This window comes from Lepidochelys kempii, chromosome 9 (genome assembly GCF_965140285.1).
Source record: "Lepidochelys kempii isolate rLepKem1 chromosome 9, rLepKem1.hap1, whole genome shotgun sequence".
Taxonomy (NCBI): domain Eukaryota; kingdom Metazoa; phylum Chordata; order Testudines; family Cheloniidae; genus Lepidochelys; species Lepidochelys kempii.
This window is the reverse complement of record NC_136388.1, coordinates 97,712,888-97,735,118: the sequence shown is the minus strand read 5'-3', so window position 1 is coordinate 97,735,118 and position 22,231 is coordinate 97,712,888. Positions and strand designations below refer to the sequence as shown.

The following is a 22,231-nucleotide window of genomic DNA, read 5'->3' as shown; positions in this document are numbered from 1 at the left end:
AATGGGGCCCGAGAGTGGCAAAGGAGATGGCCTGTGCTGAAAGACCCTGTGGCAGGGCAGACCCTAGTGAGTAGACCCCACGCAGAACAAAGAGGACCAGGACAGACTGTGGAGAGGGGGAGAGGAAGGGCTTGCCTGCCCGGAGCAGGTACCAGGGTCCCTTTCCCAAAGCTGAATGGAGCAGGACACAAGGTCAGTGGTTCCCCCATCTTTTACTAAGGCAACCCACCAGCTGCACTTTGCCTTCTTTCACGCCCCACCATTACACATTCACACTTCTCTGCCCTGCTCCCGCCCGACAGCGAAGCCCTGGGAAGCGAGGGGGCTGGACAGCTCTTTCCCCTCACATTCGCCCCGCAGCGGCAGCCTGTCCCGCAGGGCTGGGCCCGGCTCCCTGCCTCGCTGTCCAGTGCAGGTCACCGTGCTGCTGGGGTTGGGCCTGGCCGCCCTCCCCCATGACCCAAGCAGCACCACAACACCCTGCACTGGGTCAGGCCTAGGCGGGTGGTGGGGAAAGGGGCACTGCGATGCGATGGGATGGGATGAGCTGGGCTCCCTCCCCCCCCAAGAAACCATGTTTGCCTAGGCTAGGAGCCAGTTAATCCAGCCCTCAACTGGTCTGGGACCCATCTAGAACCTTCCCAGGCCCCGCCCTTGAGGAAATACTGCGCTAGGCCACGCCCCAGGCGGGAAAAGAAGCCACGGGCTGCCTGCTCCCAGGAAGGGGCCTATCGCTCTCTCTGTGCCTCCCATTGGCCCGCAGCTGACCACGTGCTGGCCCAGCCCTTGCCCGTTGGCTCCGTTGAGCACGACCATTCCTTCCACCCATACCCACCTACACTCGCTCAGAATGGTTCCTCCCCTCCCCTTCCCTTCCGGGGGTGGGGCCGGCGGGAGGCAGAGAAGTCACTTCCGCTCTTGCGCACTGAGACCCGGGCCGGGCGGCAAATAAACAGGACTCGGGGGGTAGCGGCTGCCTCCCTGAGGGGAGGCAGGGGCGCGTTGCTCGCGAGGCGGCGGAGCTGCGGGCGGGCGGGAGGCGCGTTCCCCGGGCCCGCGGAGGCGGCGCCGCGCCCGGCCTGTACGATGAGCGGCGGCTCGGACGGGAACGAGGAGTTCTACCAGCAGCTGCGGCTCCAGCAGCTGTACGAGGCCCGCCGCAGCGGCGAGGGCGAGCCCGACCCCTTCACCTACGTGGACCCGGCGGACGGGACGGCTTACGAGTGGGACCGAGACAAGAAGGCCTGGTTCCCTAAGGTGAGGCGGGCCGGGGGGCGGCGGCGGCGGCTCGCACTGCCCAGGGCCTCCCCGGGGGCGGGGCGCCCGGGCTGGGGGCGTGAGGGCCGCGGCCGCTTCAGGTTCCCCTCGGTGTGGTGGAGCCTTTCCCGTTGGCGGGTGCGGGGCTCAGGGCCGAGCGCGACACCGAGTCCGGCGGCAGGCGCGCCAGAGCCCCAGAGAGGCTGGCGTGTCACGGCGGAGGGGGCCGATGCCTTTGCAGCACAAGAAAGCCTTGGCCTTCTGTAGCTGCTGCATCTTATTGCAAACTCATGTGTAACTTACGGTCTTCCCTCGCCTCTAGGTGTCCCCGCATTACTGTGTCCCGGGTTTCTCTTTCCCGCGGTACTTTCTTGTATAACACGCAGGGAGCTTTGGTATCTGGGTGGTAACTAAAAGGGGCGGCGGGGAGAAGGCTCTGATAGTTCTCAGGGCTTCCTTCAAATCTGCCTTTGCAGAAGATTTTTGTCTTGGCATCTGCAGCAGTGTTTCAGAAATTCCTGGAGGAATACATTTTTATTACATACTGTGGGATAAGTCTTCCCAAAGAGGGGTGGGAAGATAGCATTAAGAGCTAATTAAATGCAGGAGGAGTTAATCCCTGGGCAACCCAGTTATGAGAGTGGCTCAGGTGACTGGCTCAATTCACACTCCATCAGAATTTCTGCTGCTGTACTGGTTTCAGAGTAGCAGCCGTGTTAGTCTGTCTTTGCAAAAAGAAAAGGAGTACTTGTGGCACCTTAGAGACCAACCAATTTATTTGAGCGTGAGCTACGATGCAGACATTAGGGAAAGGAAATTGTATGGTGGGTCTGTAATTTGCAAGCCACTTCACACCCTTTTATAGAGCACTGCATATGGGGCTTTCTCCTTAGCCGTGATGTAACTGTAGGTCCATGTCGGGAGTCTGTATGCTTTCCCATTTTGTGTGTGTGTGGATCATACCTAATCATTTTAAGTTTTTTGATTTCTTAAGCCATAAGTATTTCTTCCAGTATTCTTTTGCTCATGGTTTGTGCCTCCCCTTAAGTGAACCTGATGACTAAATGTGCATTGAAATGATAATGATCTCTTAAAGTTTGTTCCACCAGAACAGGATTCAGAGTAGCACCCATCTTAGTCTGTATCTGTAAAAAGAAAAGGAGTACTTGTGGCACCTTAGAGACTAACAAATTTATTAGAGCATAATTTTCTTTTTACAGAACAGGATTGAGGGCCATTGGTCAGCAATTGTGAGAGAGTTTACACTTGCCTGTGCGGGGGAGAGAGGGCTTAGGTTCCAGTCAAAGCATTAAAAACCGTTCACAGTTATAAAAATTCATTTTTAAAAAGTACAGTAGCTGCTATTATGTTCATGGCTGGTATTATAATAAAGTTGTCTGCTTAATATTCCAGAAGATCAGTCCCAGCAACAGTTGTTTTCCCTTTATCTTCCTGGTTTGGAATAATAGGTCTCAGCTGGCCTTGGGTAAATGGAATACCAATATATTAATATTCCATTGAGGGCTTTTTATTAATAACCCCTTTAACAAAAATTGTTTTGCACTAGCAACCAGTCTAGTTTCAAGAAATAAAACAAAGTTGGAAATGTAGTCTGAAGTAATTTTAAATTCATTTTGTTGGAACATTTTTCTTCCCACTCAAATCTAAAAATAATGCTGCTGCAGGACACCTAGTTAGATGTATTGTTTCACTGATTTATTAAGTTATTTGATAAACAAAACTATTAACTATTCACTGAAAAAAAATTCAAACAATTTTAAAAAACTCTTTAAAATAAAATTCAGCTCCCATGAAAGTAATGAGCTGTTCGGATTGGCTGGAGCCAAATATAGTGCGGATTACATAGTGTAAGGGGGTAGAAGTGGGATTTTTACCCATGAAATCTTATGCCCAATTAAATCTGTTAGTCTTTAAGGTGCCACTGGACTCGTTCATAATGTAAGATTCTGCAAAGGTCAGTGCATCCCTCCTAAATTAGGCCTGGGCCTTTTGAGATGGACAGACTTTCTATTGCGTAACCAAACTCTTACACTTACATCGCGATATACTAGCGATTTATAAACACTGGAATTTAGCGTTATATGGTTCTGCAATAATTTGGCAAATCACTAAACTCCTAACCTTTTCTTACAACGCTGAGTTCTCATCTTTGAAAAGATTGTCTGAAAACTTGACCATATTGACAGTGGAAAAGTTGGTTTAAACAATAAGCGGTTGTAACCATTTTGTGATACTAAAATGTCAAACTAAACTTCAACTAGTATATTTTCTTGTCCTGTTACAACTATACAGTACTGCAAATAGTTTGTAAAAACCTTAGTAGTAAAACGTATCTAACAACAAATAAGGTATTGTAAATTTTGCATCTAATCTAATATAGTATATTTTTGGGGTGAGAGACCGATTTAGACACTGCTCATACACTCATTCTCCACAGGGAGGTTTGGTTGGGAGGGAAATAGCTAACATGTTCAGGTAATACTCTGAGCCAAAAATATATGATCTTTGACTTAATCATGTATTAGTGTGTATTGCCTATACTAAGATTTACACTATATTAACACCAGTCAATCTTCTCTGCAAACCTTTTTTCAAGAAGACAGGCCCACAAGTTGCAGTCAATTTAATAATCAGTGTTTTGGTTTTTGGCTGCCTGTCAATGTCACTTCTTCTCCTTGCTCATGGTCGAGAGCAATTGAGTTCTGTTCTTAGTATTCCATTTTGGGTTTCTTTCTGCCTCAGACAAATGTAACTCAGTAAGCGAAAGTATTAAAAGTTTTACCTTGGAAAGGGGGGCACTAATGAATGTGTGTGTTTGTCTGCAATATAGAAAAAAGTTCCTGAGTAGTGTGTGCCGACTTCTCAGTATGGCTTTACTAATACCTGGCATTTCTAAGTTTTCAGCTGCAGTGTCCATTTGAGCGTTTATATTTTCCTCTGTAAGTGAAGACATCTGGATTACTGTTTTAGTAGTTATCTTCAGAAATTCACCACCAGTAAACTTGTAATTTACTGGGGTTTATCTTTGAACTCTATTATAGATTAATATTTAACATTCCTTTTCTAGGTGACTGAAGACTTCCTGGCAACATATCATGCTAACTATGGCTTCCCTACAGATAGTTTAGACAGTTCCTCTGCTTCAAAGACTGAAAGTAAGCCAGCTGTGGATTCTAGGACAGCAGGAGCACAGCAGTCGGCAAATAAAAAAGCACCCCAACAAACAGATTCTAAACAAAAAGGAGAAAAAAGAAAACTCGATGCAGGTAAGGGTCTTCATTTTGCATAAGCTGGAAAATATACAATATTTAAGAAAAAATGAGCAAATGTAATTGTGCATTAGTATTATGCACAGTAGAGATGCTCAGGCATCTGTTCTGAAAATTCTTGAAACACTTCTGAAATTGCATAGCACTTATTAGTTATAAAAACCTATATTTCTAATGTGAAATATAATCAAGCTACTAATAGTGTTCTGAGTTCCCTAGGGTGAAGTGGAAGCTTCTTGGAAATTTAGTTAGTGAAACTGATAAATGAGAGCTTAATGTTAAAATCCTGTTCTATTTCTAGGGGGTTTAGCACAACTTATACAATTATGATTCTGTTTTTAGGATGGTTTCATGTTGAAGAAGACAAAAACACAAATGTGTATGTGACGGGTAAGTCATCACTTTTTTTTTAATATAGTGCCAAAGGTGTGTTAGGCAATTTATATAAATAATCTGCTCCAGAGCACTTAATAGTGTGGATCACATTTTAGGACATTGTCTCATTGATTGGCTCCCTCTTCACACCTTCATAATTGCACAGCCTACTTACGCTCACATTTGTGATCGTATAACATCCCTGTGACAACTACAGTAGTTGCTGAGATGGAAAAGTAATACTAGGAAAGTGTTGAATAAATTTACCTGTTTAAATACAATTTAGTTGGCTGAAACACGGGGAGAGAGCCCAGTGTGGCCAGCCCAGTACTCCAAGAGCCACCAGCAAGTGCTCCATAGATTGCAGTGGTACATTGACACAACTCATGAATCATTGGTCTAGACCAGGGGGCCTGCCAGTTAGGGTTAGCATTAGACTCACTGGGGTCCTCAGCAGAAAGCCAAAGTCCCACTGCATGGGGCTAAAGCCTGGGGCCCTGGCCCTGCCACCTGGGGCTGAAGCCAAAGCCTGAGCAGTATGGCTTCGCAAGGGCTCCTGTGGCAAGGGGCCCCAGGCAATTGCCCTGCTTGCTGACCCCTAACACTGGCCCTGGCTTTTATATACAGAAAAAGTTATTGTGGCACAGCTGGGCTGTGGAGTTTTTATAGCATGTGGGGGGGGACTTCAGAAAGAAAAAGGTTGGGAATCCCCCTGTCTAGACTAGGTCAAGATATAGTAAATGGAGGCAAAAAACAGAATAAATAGGGGAAGGGAAGACAATTTTACAGCAGTATAATGTAGCTTCACGAATGTTAAATCTTTTGCGCCTTCTCATGCTTGTTCTTAGCCCAAAGATGAATTTGTTTGAAAAGGTAATACAACTGGCTGTTTTTTGAGTTACATGAGCACAAGAAAAACATGCACCTGAAGCAGCATATCTTAAGAACTCTCCTTTCTCTAGGCTTGGCTAACTCAGGAATTCTTCATAATTTAAAAATATTTCAAATGCTGTTTTTCTTCTGCTCAAATAACTCATTTGTTTAAAAATTTTAAACTTCAGTATGTGCAAAGTCTTAAATGAAGGCATGTTGTACTAAATTAGGAAAAAATGGTAAGAATGACAATTGTACTGGCTCTGCAGTGTCTTAACTTTTTATCCCAGTTAAAGGGAAGATACCTAAACGTGTGCACCATGAAAAACTGTGCATTGGTTAATATATTTATTTGCCCATAGGGTAATGTGTTTGCTATGTCATTGTTTTGGGATATGAAGGAAACTTAAGTCCAAAAACACTTAATGCAACACAGACTTTACATCTACAGATCAGAAAAATCAGAAGTTAATGGTTACCATAGAAACCATCACATTTCCACAATTCACTTGCTTAAAAAGCAGAAAGATTACCAAACATTCAATTAACGAGAAATAAAACATGCTCAAAACTAAATTAGTGCACAAAAATTTATTTTTGTTCATGTAAAATCTCACCCATAACATTGCACTGACACATTTTTCATTTAATAACTGATTCATTCTTGTTTCCTTTTTAAAATGGGCTTAGTGGTGCTGAAAAACTGGATTTGGAATTCACTATATAAATACATTCTAGATTTATATGGTTGAATTTACTTTGCAGGTTTGCCTCCAGACATTACAAAGGATGAGTTTATACAGGTTATGTCGAAGTGTGGTATCATTATGCGAGATCCTCAGACAGAAGAACATAAAATTAAACTTTATAAAGACAAGCAAGGAAATCTTAAAGGAGATGGCCTCTGTTGTTATCTCAAGGTCAGTGGTGTACTCAGTGTAATATTACTTTTTTTTTTTGTTGGCTCTGCTTCATGACAAAGTAGTTCTTTATTGTCAAATATGAAAGGCTGCAACTTTTCTCCAACGAGGAGAGCTCTCTGTAGCTCAAAAGCTTATCGTCTTTCACCAACAGAAGTTGGTCCAATAAAAGATATTACCTCACTCACCTTGTCTCTCTAATATCCTGGGACCAGCATGGCTACAACACTGCATGCAACTTTTCCTGACACTTACCAACCACTGTTGGTTTTTATTAGATGTTGCTGATAGGGCGCTCTGAATGGGCATTCTGATGCCTTAAGATGACCACTGATTATAGTGGTGTTCACAGTCTTTACCTTGTGCTCCCACAGTCCATTGTATGCACCTGTTTTCACTCATTTTACTTAATTGCAAGCTTCTGGGAGCTCTTTGGGTTAGAGACCATCTTTTGTTACGTTTGTACAGTGTCTTCCACAGGGGGACCCTATGCACTACAAATATTAAATAATTAATACAGGGGCAGAATTCAGAAAAGCTGCATCACAACATTATGGCCATAGTATTGTCATGATAGTTTTTCTGAATTCTGTTAACTATTTGTATTTTCAGAATGCAGGCTGCAAAATACTGACTGAGGTATTTAACTAATGAGGATCTTTCCAATTGACTTTCAGGAAGGCTTAAGCTCCTGAGTCTGTCACTTTTGAAAGTGGGACTTAAGTCCTTTTGAAAATTTTATCTTAATCTTTTTTAATTCTTCCCTATAATTATAGTAGCTTACTAGAATGGTCATAGTTCATTTTTAGAAATGATTGGAATGAAGAGAAGTGGTGACTTGGTGAAGTTCAGTTGGGGGTGGGTGAGTGAGTCTGTTAAGTACACTGGTGAAATGTGGTTTTGGGCCAGAGTCGAGCAACACTAAAAGTAGCCCCTTTTTAACATTAATTTTTGTAAACAGGTTCAAGCTTTGTTTGGGCGTAGAGGAACTCATTTTTAATTTTTTTAATCAAAACCTTCTCATTGATTATGCTTGTTTTAAGGCTTACTATAATTTGATTTATCTTCAAATAGCGAGAATCAGTTGAGCTTGCATTAAGACTTCTGGATGAGGATGAGATTAGAGGCTACAAATTGCATGTTGAAGTAGCAAAGTTTCAACTAAAGGGGGAGTATGATGCAAGCAAAAAGAAGAAGAAATGCAAAGACTACAAGAAGAGGCTGTCTCAACAACAAAAGTTTGTAACTTTTTTCAGTAAAATGTTTTTTCTAAATGTCTTAGCTAAAACAGTTTTTTTTATATTCATTTATTCAATGTTATACCAATAATTAAAGATCAAAGATTAGGTTTAGAGTTATTTCATTGGGGTGGGGTGAGGAATATGAGTTAAATGCTGGCGTCTTGAAAGTCCCTTGGATTGTCATGTTTGGTTGGAGTCCATAGAGATCCAAAGACTTCCATTACTTTCTTCTGAATGGAGTGTTACAGCTGAGAGGCAGGAATTGTTGGTATGTTTTTTGGGTTTTTTTTAAATGTGATGGAAGTTTCTCTTCCTACGTTAGTGAATCTGCAGAACCCTGTAGAGTCACTTTTATTTCTTGTGATTAACATTGCTCCTATAAGGAGACAACACTGTTTAGCTTCCTGCATGTTACAGTTAGTTAAATTTAATAATTGCATTACACTTTCAAAAATTCTAGAGCAGTTAGCATGAGGTTCCAATTAGTATATGAACAAGTACACTGCTTTCTATTTTTGCCCATTTATACACAGACATCTGCTTTTAGCATTCAAATGTTTTTATTTAAAATTTTTCTTATGTAGAGGTGAGTTACATGTGATCTTAAAGAATCAAGCAAATTCTTACTGTTGGAAGCAAGAAAATTCCATATAAAATTTGATTTTGAAATACTGCACATTCCAATGCAAAGCATTTTAAAATTCCCTGGACTGCTGTTTTTCTTCAAGGAATAAATAGTGATGCGAATTTTATTATAATTAAAAGGAAGAGTTTAACTTGAAACTACTTAACATTGTTTTTTAAAAGTTGACTAGATTTCAATTATTATACCTGCCTCTGGGCTTCCGTGCCCATTTATTATTTTTACAATGTTTCTCTGTCCCTAGGAGAAACTGACTAGGCCTGGGAAATAGTGAAACTATGAAGGAGGTTCTGTCAAGTGCACAAAGAAAACAATGTATTTTCACCTCTGATCTTAGGTATTACTTTAAAAAAAAAATTAATACTTTCATACGCTGACTTTTAAATGGCTTGTGCTCCTTAATCAACTTGCAGAGTGACCTTCATAGAAATCCAAGAATGCTTCACCAGAAGCAGCAGGAATAAGCAATTTTACTAAATCAGACTTTTCTCTAAGATTGAGATCATAAATCTTAATGGAATCAAGCCCAGTTTCAGCTAAAGAATAGTACAGTAGGTACAATTCCTACAAGCCCCAACCATAGTCAAAATGAGAATTCACAGAACAGATAAATTAGCAACAAAATTCAGGGTGTGGCAAAGGGTGTGCATTATGGCACTATATTTTTGAGATAATGTACTATAAAGAACATGAAGACCTTGAAATGCAAGCAGTAAACGTTTACTGTAAGACCGTGTGAGCTTATAAGAGAATACAAATAAAATCATGTCAGAACAATTTTCAAAGACCTTTTTGGGAATCTTTAGATGTTTGTTGTACTTTAAAGCTGGATGTTCAGTAGACTACATTGACCCCTGACGTTAAATTTGGCTTGTCTACATGACATTCTTGTGCATGTTTATGGTATTTGAAGCTGCTTTGTAAGAGGAACAGTGATTAACTTACTGATCACCTTTCCATTCCATTTTGTAGAAGATTTAAATAATTCTTTAGAACCAAAATAGCTATCGCTACTGAAATCTGTATGTCAAATTAATGATTTTTTTTCAACAAATACTTGTAGAAACTGAAGAAAGGTGCAACAATGTCTTCTTACTATTGCTTCATTTCATTAGACAATTGGATTGGAGGCCTGAGAAGAAAGATGCCACAGCTCGAAAGCGACATGAGCGTGTTGTTATCATCAGGAACATGTTCCACCCAAAGGATTTTGAGGTAGGAAGAAGTAAATATTAGGTGAAGCTGGTAGTGCTGGCAATAGTCAACATTGCCCATCATTTACCATTATAAGACCCTGTTTTCAGTTGCTTATAACATTGGCAAATGTTAACTGTTCAGGCAAAAATCTTCAGCTAACATGGTTCATCTACTTCCAAGAACAAAGCTAGGGAAAAATATTGCCTTGCCCATGTTTTAAAAAAAAAAAAATCTTAACTACTTCCTTGAGAAGCTCTAATGCCTCCATGGTTTGGAGCAGGGGCTTAAAATTTGGCTGTGTGTGTGTGTCACACTGCTGTCATAGATGCCATTTGCCATTCCTATGGAAATTGACCCAAATATGGCCCAGTTAAAATCTGAAAAATTATACTTTGCACATGCTCAATAGAAACTTGTTATTTTGGTAGCAAATACTCTGAAGCTACCATTTACGCTGAGCATGCTCCATCCCAGGGCTGCTCTTGCCCTGCAATTGTTGCCCCTGGTTGCTGGAGGTTGTTGTGGCACCAGCAAATGAGAACAGAGACTGTTCTGTGTTCTGCACCCAGGCAGCTAGGGGGAAATTTAGGAAGCAGCCATATTGGAATGCAGTGGGAGGGGAGAACAGAATCATACAGTTGCCAGGATTGAAATGGTGCTTCAGCTTTATCTGACTTTTCATACTTCAGCTGAGACGACCTGAAAATACTATTCCTATGGAACTTATTTATTTTAATGACAGTGGAGAATATGGATGACTATGCTTATTTTCACTAAGCACTGACACACTAGCTGAGCTTTCGTAGTTTATTCCTCCTCCCCAACAGTTAAGGGATTTTTGATTAGCTCATTATAATGGAATCATGATGTTTATTGTAACTGGAATAATATCTGGCTCTTACAGTGCTTTTTATCAATAAATCTTAAAGCACTTTACAAAGTTGGTCAGTGTCAATGTACATTTTCAGAGCAAATTATATTACTCAAAAACAGTTTAGTTAATTGTTTTTGCCTGTTGTCATTTTGTTTATTTTATGATTTGTGTAAAATAAGTCAAAATTAAACCTACAAAAGGGAGGAAATTCACGGTTAATCACCACCTACTTCTGCACTTCACAGTGGCCCAGCTGCTGTATTCTATAGTGGTGGCCCCTGTGCTGGGGGTTTATTAAAACTAACAATGAAGACTTGCAAGCTTTAAAATTCTGATACATATCTTGGACAAAAGATTTGAAAAAGTCAGCAAGGAGTCAGTAGAGTACAACCTGTTTCTCACTGTCAGCTTAACCTAGTATCATTACACTTCATTGTGAATATCATGACAACCTGTCATGTTTAAGTAATCCCAGGTCTGTAGTTCTCCATTTGTTGGGACTCCTTTGTTGAAGAAGTGCAAATTGTATTTTTCTGCGAAATAGCAAAAATTGTTTAATCTTAAAATATTGAAGTTTAAACATTAAAAATTTGAATTTCATCTCTAACCTATTCTATGCAGTTGTGAATTCTCAAAAATCTGCATCTCATGGAGAAGGTAGAGGAAAGAATAGTGAATGTCAGGTGCTAGGAAAAGGGAAATATAGGGGATGGAGAAAAATCAGAACTCGATTTTAAAGTACACAGCCACATTCCCAAAAAAGCCACGTTTCAGTTGACCGTGTCACTTTTCATAGAATTTCCAACTCAGCTCTCTAAAGATCATAATTTAAATCTTCTAATTAAACTGAATTTATAAATGTAGCATTCTGTTTAAAAACATGAAGTATGTATGGGCATGCTCAAAGCTATTACCTCAACCTGCAGACATAGCTGAAGTTGATTGTGTTTTAATTGATTATATGGGGTTCATAAGAATGGCCCTACTGTGTCAGACCAAAGATCCATCTAGCCCAGTATCCAGTCTTCCGACAGTGGCCAGTCCCAGGTGCCCCAGAGGGAATGAACAGAACAGGTAATCATCAAGTGATCCATCCCCTGTTACTCATTCCCAGCTTCTGGCAAACAGATGCTAGGGGCACCATTCCTGCCCATTTTGGCTAATAGCCATCGATTGGACCGATCCTCCATGAATTTATCTAGTTCTTTTTTTAAACCCTGTTATGGTCTTGGCCTTCACAACATCCTCTGGCAAGGAGTTCCACAGGTTGACTGTGTGTTGTGTGAAGAAATACTTGCTGTTTGTTTTTTTAAACCTGCTGCCTATTAATTTCATTTGGTGACCCCTAGTTCTTGTGTTATGAGAAGTAGTAAACAACACTTCCATATCTACATTCTCTACAACAGTCATGATTTTATAGACCTCAATCATATCTCCCCTTAGCCGACACTTTTCCAAGCTGAAAAGTCCCAGTCTTCAAGGTGTGGGCGTACCATGGATTTATATAGAGGCAATATGATATTTTCTGTCCTATTATCTATCCCTTTCTTAATTATTCCCAGCATTCTTTTCACTTTTTTGACTGCCGGTGCACATTGAGTGGATGTTTTCAGAGAACTATCCACAATGACTGCAAGATCGCTTTCTTGAGTGGTAACAACTAATTTAGACCCCATCATTTTATATGTATAGTTGGGATTATGCTTTCCAATGTGCATTACTTTTAATGTTGATAAATGCAATTTCATCTGCCATTTTGTTGCCCAGTCACCCAGTTTTGAGAGATCCTTTTGTAGCTCTTCCCAGTCTGCCTGGGTCTTAACTATCTTAAGTCATTTTGTATCGCTAAGCTATGTGGCAGTCTCATCTCAAATATACATTTATATGAGTTGCAAAGTTTCACTAAAGTGCTCTTGCTCTATAAACTGGGACAAATATATTTAAAAATAATTTCAGGTCCATTCTTTGTATTAAAAAAAAAAATCTGGACAGTGAGTTGCTGATATTGCTAAAAGTTCAGTCCTGCAACATGTGGTGCATTGTGACCTGATCCATCAAAACACTTAAGGACATGCTTAAATTTAAGCATGAGTGGTCCATTAGAGTCAATGATCCTACTCATATGCTTAAAGTTGAGTGTGTCATTAAGTTCTTAGATGGACTGGGCCAGAATGATCAGCATCTTGCAGGATCAAACCCTGAATGACCACAAATAACTTAGGCCTTGTCTACGCTAGAGTTTTGTCGACTCAAGTTACACTGAGGTACCGCCACCACCATAGTATGTCCACACTATGCTCCCTGTGTCGGTGGAGTGCATCCACACTTGCAGCTCTTGCATTGACACACAGCAGTGCAGTGTGGGTAACTATCCCACTGTGCAACTGGCCGCAGGGTGCTTTGGGGAGGGTTTGCAATGCCTCATGGGGCAGGCACAGCATTACATGATGGTTTCTCAATCGGCATCCTACTAGATTGCCAGCTGCTTTTCAGCTCGTGAACTGGGGGGCGGAGGGGAAGGGGGAGACATGAGTGTGTCTGCACCATTTCTTTAAGTTCAGACAGCAGATGGAAGCAACCAGTCCTGAGGCAGAAGCTGGTGTACAATAAGCTGGTGTTCCCCTCACCCCAGCTCATTGAAGACCTGTACACCAGCAGGGGACATGGGACACCCCGACATCAGCCCCTGCCTCCCTCCCTGGCTCTGCACAGCAGTGTGTCCCGCCCCAAGCAGCAGCTTGCCCTGCCTGCCTGCTGCTGTGGTCCTAGTGCTGGGGTGAGCAGGATTCCACATGAATGTTTTGATTCTGTGATTCCCTCAGAGTACTCCCACAGTCTCCTCTCCCCACAGACCGAGGAGATCCATTCCCTCCCCTGTAGTCCAGACAGTGTGTTTGCTGCCAGGAGCTGGCCTGCTTAGCTGAGCAGTAGCTGTGTGAGCTCTCCACGCTGAGCAGTTTCAGAACTTCCTGGAATTTTGAAAGGGGAAGGGCACATGCCTGTGCAGCTGGATGCAGGGCACCAGAGTTCAAAACAGCGAGCAGGGCAGTCACAGTGGGAATGGTGGGATACATCCTAGAGGCAACATAATGAACGCCGTGTCTGCACTGATGTTTTGTCAATCTAACTTTGCTGCAAAAAGCCCTGCACCTCTTCTTGAGGTGGTTTTATTTTGTTGGCAAAGCAGGAGAGTTTTGTCAGCAGGAGGAGCATTGTAGCGTGTACCCCTCCACTGTTTTCTTGACAAAAGCTGCCTTTTGCTGACCAAACTAGCATGTAGAAAAGGCCTTAGTTCAAGCCCACATTCATGAGAAATAACTTTTGTCCATTTTCTTCACTTTATTTCTTTTCCACAAGCTATGCTATCTGTGAATTTGTGGTATGAAAACACACAAATTTATACCCTCTGATAAATTCTCTCAACCTTCAGGCTTAGGCAGGATTAGTCTAATAGTAGTAATTGCTCTGCTAAAACAAATGCTGTAGGAACATTGGAGAAAGGTGAGAATATTTTAATTCAGAAATTGTCTCCTGAAATGCCAAATAAAAAATTTGGCTATTTTTTCAGTGAATTCTGAAAAGCTAGAGGTATGTGCTCCAGCTTTCAAAATACATTTTGTCCACTACTACGGTACTTTATATCCCTTTAATGAGGATGTATTTAGGACCTGTATTTGAGACCTGTATTTTAAAAATCTCACAAAACTAGACTAATTTTAGTTTAGTATTCAAAATTAAATTTGTTTACATGCCAAATTCCAAAACTATCCCTGTGTACCATGGAGAACCCATTCCATAAATACTGTAGTGGTATTACATTTCCTCTAGTAGTTTGAGATAAAAAAATAATTAAAACTAAACTGTGGCATTGGACTGGAAGCAGTCTTAACTCTCAGCTGGTGTAATCTTAACAGCATGCAGTTTTTTTGGTTGCCAGTGGCAATTGAATGGGAGGCAGAAGGAAAGTAGGTTTTCCCTTTTCCCCAGTAAAATAAAGAAAATTACACCTGCAAAAAAAAAAGTTGCCCAAAAGAACACACACCAATAATGTTGATTTGGCAGCTAGCATGAATCCCTTAAAATACTGAGGATATTAAGTTCTAAAACATAATTTTACTTGATTCAGTGGATAAGGGAAATAGGGAGATTTAATGTTTGCATTTTAGTAAACTTTGGTAGATTCTTATACTCTTAAATCAAAATGGCTTGGTTGAAAAACCATCATGTGGGTTCAGAACTGGCTGAGGCCCTGTCTTCACTGTTAGGTGGTGCTTTTTTAGCCTCTCAGTAACTAACATTTGTGGTAAACTAGGTAAGGTCAGTACTCCACCATAGCTTCATGTTGACCTCCCCTAGTTTACCTTGCAGTAAAACTAAAGTGCATGGTCATCGCTGAGAACTAACATTTGCAAGTTACTTGTGGTAAAAATCTCACCTTCTTAGCTGTGAAGACAAGGCCTGAAAGACCATACACCGAGACAGTGATAAACAGCAGTGCATCTTGATGGAAAGATCTAATGGAATGCCAAAGGGATTGGTGGCAAATGTAATCTAATTAAACATCTTGATTTGGAAGAGGGAGTGAACAATATTAATGAAACTCAAAAATGATACTAAAGTAGGAGATGTTGCAAATACTAGTAGAAAACACTGAGTGTAGGAAAGAACAGAAAATTAGAAAGTGCAATTTAATTTGGAAAAAAGCAGTCCAGAATTTGAGAAATAATATGAAAAGGAATGCTGCAAGTGCACAAATTAGGTCTGAGTTTGCCATGTGATCCGTTTAGATCTGTTTAGTTCATAGTGGCTGGTGTAGTTTGCGCTTGTGTTGTAGCTATATTGGTCCCTGTGTAAGCTCAAAAGCTTGGCTGTAGCTGTAGGTCTGTGTAAGCTCAAAAGCTCGTCTCTTTTGCCAACAGAAGTTGACCCAATATTACCTCACCCACCTTGTCTTTCTAATAGTTTTGGGCATATGCAGAGACATTGCACTATGCGTTAGGAAGGTAATACGTATTCTTCATATTGCTGGAGTGTGGCCACAATAGGATGTGTACTCTGCATTTGGGGATAGTTTGACATGGTCTCTTAAGAATAGGAGGCTGCCTGATGAGTAGTTTCTTGAATAATTTCACTATTTTCTAGAAAATTTTTAGAAATTTAAGTTGCTTTAGATGTTCCAATCAATGAGGCCTTTATTGTGTCCTATTTCAATCAAGAAGTTTCCCTGATACCAATACTAAATTTGCCTTTATTCCAAGCTATTATCCCATTTCACAATACTAAATCTTGTTCATTCCTCAGAGGGTTTCTTCTAAGTGCCTGTAGATTTATGCTTCCACCACACATTTTAGTCTCAGCTGAGCAGTAACTGAGAGGCAGGACCTGACATTTTTAAAGCACATACCGTAGTACACTGGGAATGGAAAAGGACAGTCAGAAATCCTTTGGATTGAGATGTCATCCCAATTTCAATAAAACCAGAGACTTGTAGACTGGCTCTTTAAAACCAAAATAATTTCAAAAATCAATATGTCTGGTCACATTAAACCTTCAGCTCCTCCCTGGTCACTTTTGTTCTCTGAACTTCCTCTATTTCATAAAGCTTTCTGGGGAGGTGGTGTCTGGAAAAGAATGCAGTATTTGATTCCTAGAGGTAGACTTCTGTTAGTACTTAAACTGGTTTCCTATTTGTTTGGAACAAAGCTTCATGCTTATTTCTTAATATTTTCAATTGTCATTATTTTGCAACATACTATATAAGGGAAAGTACTAGTGGTTTTCCTGTATAATACATGGCTACTATTATTCCTTTAAACTGTAGGACCTTAGAGTGTGAATTCCAGTTTGCAGTTTACACACATTTAAGGGAATTTTCAGTTGTTGTTTTTTTTTTTAAACAAATCCATATATTTATGTATTTCTATACAGGAAGATCCTTTAGTACTGAATGAGATCAGGGAAGACCTACGGACGGAATGTGAAAAGTTTGGAGAAGTAAAGAAGGTTCTCTTATTTGATGTAGGTATTTTCTATTATGTTGAATGGTCATAATTATTGTAACCTTTTCAAGTCAAATATACATGATGTTCATGCTCCTTAAATTATGAATAAGATTTCTGGTTCTCTGAAATTTGTTTTTCATGCAATCTTAATTTCATTTTTCAAATTTTCAGTGCTAGAACTTAATTCAGAATTTTTTTCCATTTTAACAAAGGTGAAGTTAAAAACTGCACATCTGCATATTCTAGCTCCCCCTGTGTCTAGATGCAATATTCAGCTTCTCAAACAGATTTGGGGACATATGCATTAGAAGTTGAAAAGCATGCACCCACGAAATTGCAAGTAGCTAAATTCAGCTTTTTTTTTTTTTTTTTAACACTGGACTGTATACAAAAAGATTTGAAGTAGCTTTGTTTAAAATCTAAAGCTGAAAACCCTAATTGTGAAGTACTAAAGATCATGCTGCTTCAAAATCTGAAAAGAATGGAAGGATATGTATTTCAAAGGTATATGCACATGAACGGGCTTGTGCATATGTCTGCATACAAAACTGTACCTGATCTCTTACAAGGGCAGAGTAAAGATCTTTGGAACGAAATTTAATTCCCGTTTTAGAGATTTAAACGATAGGGTTTTGTCTTTTTCTTACAGCGACACCCAGATGGTGTGGCCTCTGTTTCATTTAAAGAGCCAGAGGAAGCTGATCTGTGCATACAAGCTCTCAATGGAAGGTGGTTTGGTGGTCGTCAGCTAAGTGCTGAAACATGGGATGGTACAACAGATTATCAGGTAATCCTTAATTTTGGGGTGTTTTTTTTATCAAATTGTAATTTCTAAAAATTCTTAACTGTTAATCTATTTAATTTTAAAAATAGAGGAAACAAAATTTAAAATTTAAGTAAAATCAGGAATTTAAATGTTCTTTTCAAAGGGACAAATATTAAGCCTGGCTTACCCACAGATGCCAATTATTTGGGGTCCTACCAGGCCTATTTTTTGTTCTATTAAAAATCCAATTTTCAAAGGCCCCAGTTATCTTAATTGTACACTGAAGGTAAACTCTTCAGTTATTCCTTGCTGTACAAACAGATCGTTAACAACTAGCACAATGGGCCCTGACCCAAGTGAAACCTCATGGTGTTAATGCAGTCAATGTTGATTATAATAAAGTAGCTGTGGCATAGTTTTACTAAGTGTAAACTACTAATTTTTTTTTTATACCAAGTGAAAAAATTGCTCCAACCTAATTAAGGTTTATTTATACACAGGTGGAGGAGACCTCAAGAGAAAGAGAGGAAAGGCTCAAGCTGTGGGGGTCATTTTTAGGAGAGTCTGATGCAGAAAAGCAGAAAATTGCAGCTGCTTCAAATTCTGCAGCTAGTGGTGTGAAACTGCCTGAAGATCAGCCTTCAAAAGATAATGGCACATCTAAAGGTGATGTGAATGATGAAGCTCATAAGAGAGAGAATAATGGTGAAGGCATTAATGAAGATGGCACTCCATCAACAGACAGCAGCCTTGCAGGCAGTGATGATGAAACAGATACATAACATCTCTAATATTTTATGAAAGCATGCTTTTTAGGGTGATGTTTGGATTTCTCTTATCCTGTGCTTCAGGGTGACTACAGACAGTGTTCATGTGTTTATATGCATATTTGATGTCATCAGCTTGTGCTTTGAAATTTTCATTAAAAGCAGTAGTTAATGAAGATCTAAAAAAAGTTCATATTAATTGGCTGCTGTTCAAGAGCACAGCAGAACTGACCAGGCTTCTTATGTCATATACTTGCTTGTCAGTGTTTAAATTATATAAATGTGAAGTGTATGTGAACTCCAGAGTTTGAACAATTACACAGAATCTAAAACATTTTAGTAATATACAAAGATATTAAAATCAATATTAATGTTTGCTTTAGTTCCTTACACTTTTGGAACTTGGTATCTTCCTTTTGACAGTTTTACAGAACAGTTGTTGCAGTAAGGCCCAATACATTCACCCTGTACATGCATTGCCATATTAGGCATTTTAAATAGCAGATCATGGAGCATGAAATTGTCGTTCAGTCTACAAAACTGAAAATTCTTGCCATAGCCTACACTGAGCCACAGATACATGAGAAGATGTTTTAAAATCAGAACGTTCAGTATAGAGGGGTGTCATCTCCTTCTTGAATCTTCCATTGATGTAAACAAGTTGTGAGTATTTTGAGATTAGACCTGTAAGCACTTCAACACTGGAACACTATGTAAATAAAACTGACCTAATCTTCAGTTTAAATTCGGATGGTAGAACGAGTATTTCCATGTGCTGAAAGCATGTAAAAATTATACATTGAACATGTGGTTTTGGGGGTTCTTTTGCCTTAAATCTAAGAAGTGCTTTTTCAGACTTTGGTAGGGTGTGGGGTCAATATGTACCATATTCTTTTTGAGATAGATGCTTTTGGTTTAGTTCACAGCCTGAGGGGCCTCTTCCCCCAAAGACTTAATAAAATTTAAAAGATTTTAACCTTTAATCCCAAGGTTGTCACACAGTGTATGAATATCAGGGAACATGTTTTTCAAAAATTAGTTGCCCTTTTATATTTTCTTGTTTTACTAGCCATTAAATTGACAAACATTTTTGTTCAATTAGGCAAAGAATTTCAAAACAATGCCTAAAGTTAGCCGCCTTAATTAGATGTGTAAAGTGGTCTGAAGTTCAAAAGTGATTTCAATGGATCAGCTTGGATGCTGAGCACTTTTGAACATTACTTTAGGCACCCTGTTTAAAAATGTTGGCCCTAGTTCCTGAACATATCTGTTAATATTTGGAACTGGCTCTGGATTATTTGAAAAAAGTAGAGTGGGTTGCGAGAGATTATGGATGTTAGTGCTCATGTTTCCCATTTGTTTTCCCTAACCAATTTTGATAGAAGACCTTGGTTGTCTTTAATTTATACTGTACTTATCTTTGATTTTTTTGAATTTGTCTGGACAATTACATTGTAGTAAAGTTTTTTTGATAATCAGTGTGTTTATGTAGGTTATGGCAATAAGTTTGTATAAATTAATACTTGCCGTTGTGGTTACATCTTATTTCCTTATGAGCAACCTAGATAAGAGAATAGTAGTTATTATCAGACTTGTAACCCCTGATTGTATTAAATTGATGGATACTTTAATTTATTATAAACTAGTGTGACAATTTTTTAATTTTTAAATAAAATACCCTTTGCGGATTTTTAAAAGTTGATTATGCCATTGAAAGGAAACCATTTAATACTCACTATCCCAGTAGATTCTTTTCCCATCTTTGAGCACATCATGAATTATAAACCTTAGCAAAATAAGTGCTTCTGATTTGTTTAGGGATTCTATATTGGTTAGCATATAATTATGCATAGTGTCAAATTCAAATTACTTCTAGCCCATATAGTTCTAAACCTAAAATGTTTCCGCTGGTACAGTATGTACTTAACCATTGTCATGACCACAAACATGTGAATGCTTAAAGCTTCTGTGTGTAACATGCAGCTTAATACCATGGGCATTGTTTTCAGTGCTTCTCTGTTCTAGCTCCCAAACTCTAGGCTTTGGACCTGTCAAGCTAGCATGCTGTTAGCTTTCTAGAGGGCCTAATTAATTATAAAAAATATTCTGGGCAGTTCAACGTAGCAATTAAAAAGAGAATCAAAATTGCTATAGAGAATGCTTGAGAAATTAATGTTTTACAGTACTATGCCTTATCAGTTACTGTCAAATCAGATAATTTGGTATTGACTATTTAACAGTATGCTTAAAAACCCATGTAAAACTAAGGAATTGGTGTATGTACAGTAACTTCCCCCTCAGTTGATTTAAAATTTGATTGCCCTGCCCAGCTACTGAAATTTAATGAGTGGGGTAAGTTTTTTAAATTCTCCTTATTTCAGACTGGAAACAGCACCAACAAAAACTAAAAAACAAAACAAAACCACTTTACTGGCGTTTTGAAATAATTTCTAAGAATATAAATTGTTTTCATGACTGCCTGAAATTCTGAACCATTTGTTTCCACTTCTAGCCAAACAGTCTAAATTGAGACATTATATTGAAGTTGGTACACCTCTCTTCACCTACCTTTTATACTTGGACAGGAAAGTAGGGAAAATATTTTTTTAAAGCTAGCAGCTTATTCATGAACTATACAAGAATGGTGATAATGTATAGAAAACAAATAGTGAGACACATGACCGTTTCCAGTGGGGTGTTTATGTAAATAGTGGTTTTAAGTTAGAGTACTTTCCCTTTTTATTATATACAGTAATTATGAAAGTTTTCATAATTCATTAGCTTATACGGGAAATTACAGTTTGCCATATGGTTATAGAGAATCATGTGATCACAAAAATGAATTTGAACCACATGATCATGAATCTAATATTTTAGTACAATAAGTTAGTGGATATGTCGAATTCTTAACTCTGATCTGCAGACAAGCAGAACCTGTAAATGTGTTATTGTTCAATGATTTTTTTTGACCTCTAGTAAGTGTTTTTATGCCAAGTGACTATGTAGTAATAAACTTCTAAAATACAATATCTACCCCCAAAATAGTTTGTTACATGGTTACAATCCAAAAGTAGCAGAAAACCTGAGTCTTGTCACGTGGCCTGAGACTCACAAAACTCTCACATAACCAGTCTCACTGAAGAAGACTACACTTGTGAGTACAGTTTTATAGGATTGAGTCCATGATCCCCTCAATTCAGTAAAGATGGCAAGATCAGGAGTCAATATGGGTTTCTAGTTTTCCTTATGTTTCATTCCAAAGTGCTGTCAATATACTGCTTTCTTTCAGACCCTACCTTAAACCTTAGCTTTTGAAAGCTGCTTTCTTAATCTGATGTGTGCTGTTTCTGCCTGAATACCTTTATGAAGTTGTTACAGTTAGCAGAGAAAACAGGTCTTGTCAGAAGTGAACATTTCAAGAAGTTATCCCCCCTTTTTTTAAAAAATATTATAGTGTCTTATGAAAAGGCCAACTGTTCCTGGTCTAGCAGTAAATTGAAATGATTTGCCCAGTAATCAATGTAGCTCTAATTCAAAGAGCTGCTTTCTGAAGATCCTGCTCATAGATTTAGATAGTGGTAAAGCACTGAGTGTATTTAAAATCATTTAAATACAAAGGGGTGAAATATTAAATAGTTTTCACTTATATAAAGTGTAGATAATATTGCCAAGTTCTAACCTATTCCTTAGTTTGTATTGAAGGGCCAAATTATACTGATCTGTCATTTAATAATTGAATAATAATATAATGATTCATAGATGCTTATGTGCATAAGAGGTGGTAATACTGTACTAAACCAATTACCGGTAAGTACAATGCAAAGATTAGACTGGAAACGGGGGGGGGGGAGCCCCAAAGGAGCAGATTTAAGTGTTTTTCACATTTGCATGTACATGTCTGAAGAGAGGAGGTGCAGGGATAGTTTAGTTTCATTTTGCATCAAAATGTTTGTTGCTCCTGCTGACTTTCACTTTTAAAATACAGCTGGATATACTCAACTCTTAACTGAATTTCAATCCTTAATA

At 39.2% G+C, this 22,231-nt stretch overlaps 1 protein-coding gene across 2 annotated transcripts in view; it reads left to right on the top strand.

The window, feature by feature from the left end:
• The first annotated feature begins 929 nt into the window (after window positions 1–929).
• The window catches only part of HTATSF1 (HIV-1 Tat specific factor 1), a 22,517-nt gene continuing 1,215 nt past the window's right edge, over window positions 930–22,231 (top strand). The window contains exons 1-9 of one of the 2 annotated variants that reach the window (XM_073358458.1): window positions 930–1,257; window positions 4,346–4,544; window positions 4,890–4,937; window positions 6,561–6,715; window positions 7,790–7,953; window positions 9,715–9,814; window positions 16,599–16,688; window positions 17,322–17,459; window positions 17,939–18,104. In XM_073358458.1, the coding sequence (XP_073214559.1) occupies window positions 1,087–1,257; window positions 4,346–4,544; window positions 4,890–4,937; window positions 6,561–6,715; window positions 7,790–7,953; window positions 9,715–9,814; window positions 16,599–16,688; window positions 17,322–17,459; window positions 17,939–18,104 (1,231 nt within the window). In that variant the 5' untranslated portion in view covers window positions 930–1,086. Of the gene's footprint in view, window positions 1,258–4,345; window positions 4,545–4,889; window positions 4,938–6,560; window positions 6,716–7,789; window positions 7,954–9,714; window positions 9,815–16,598; window positions 16,689–17,321; window positions 17,460–17,938; window positions 19,837–22,231 lie in introns of those variants that run through there. The other variant, XM_073358457.2, reaches the window with a different exon arrangement.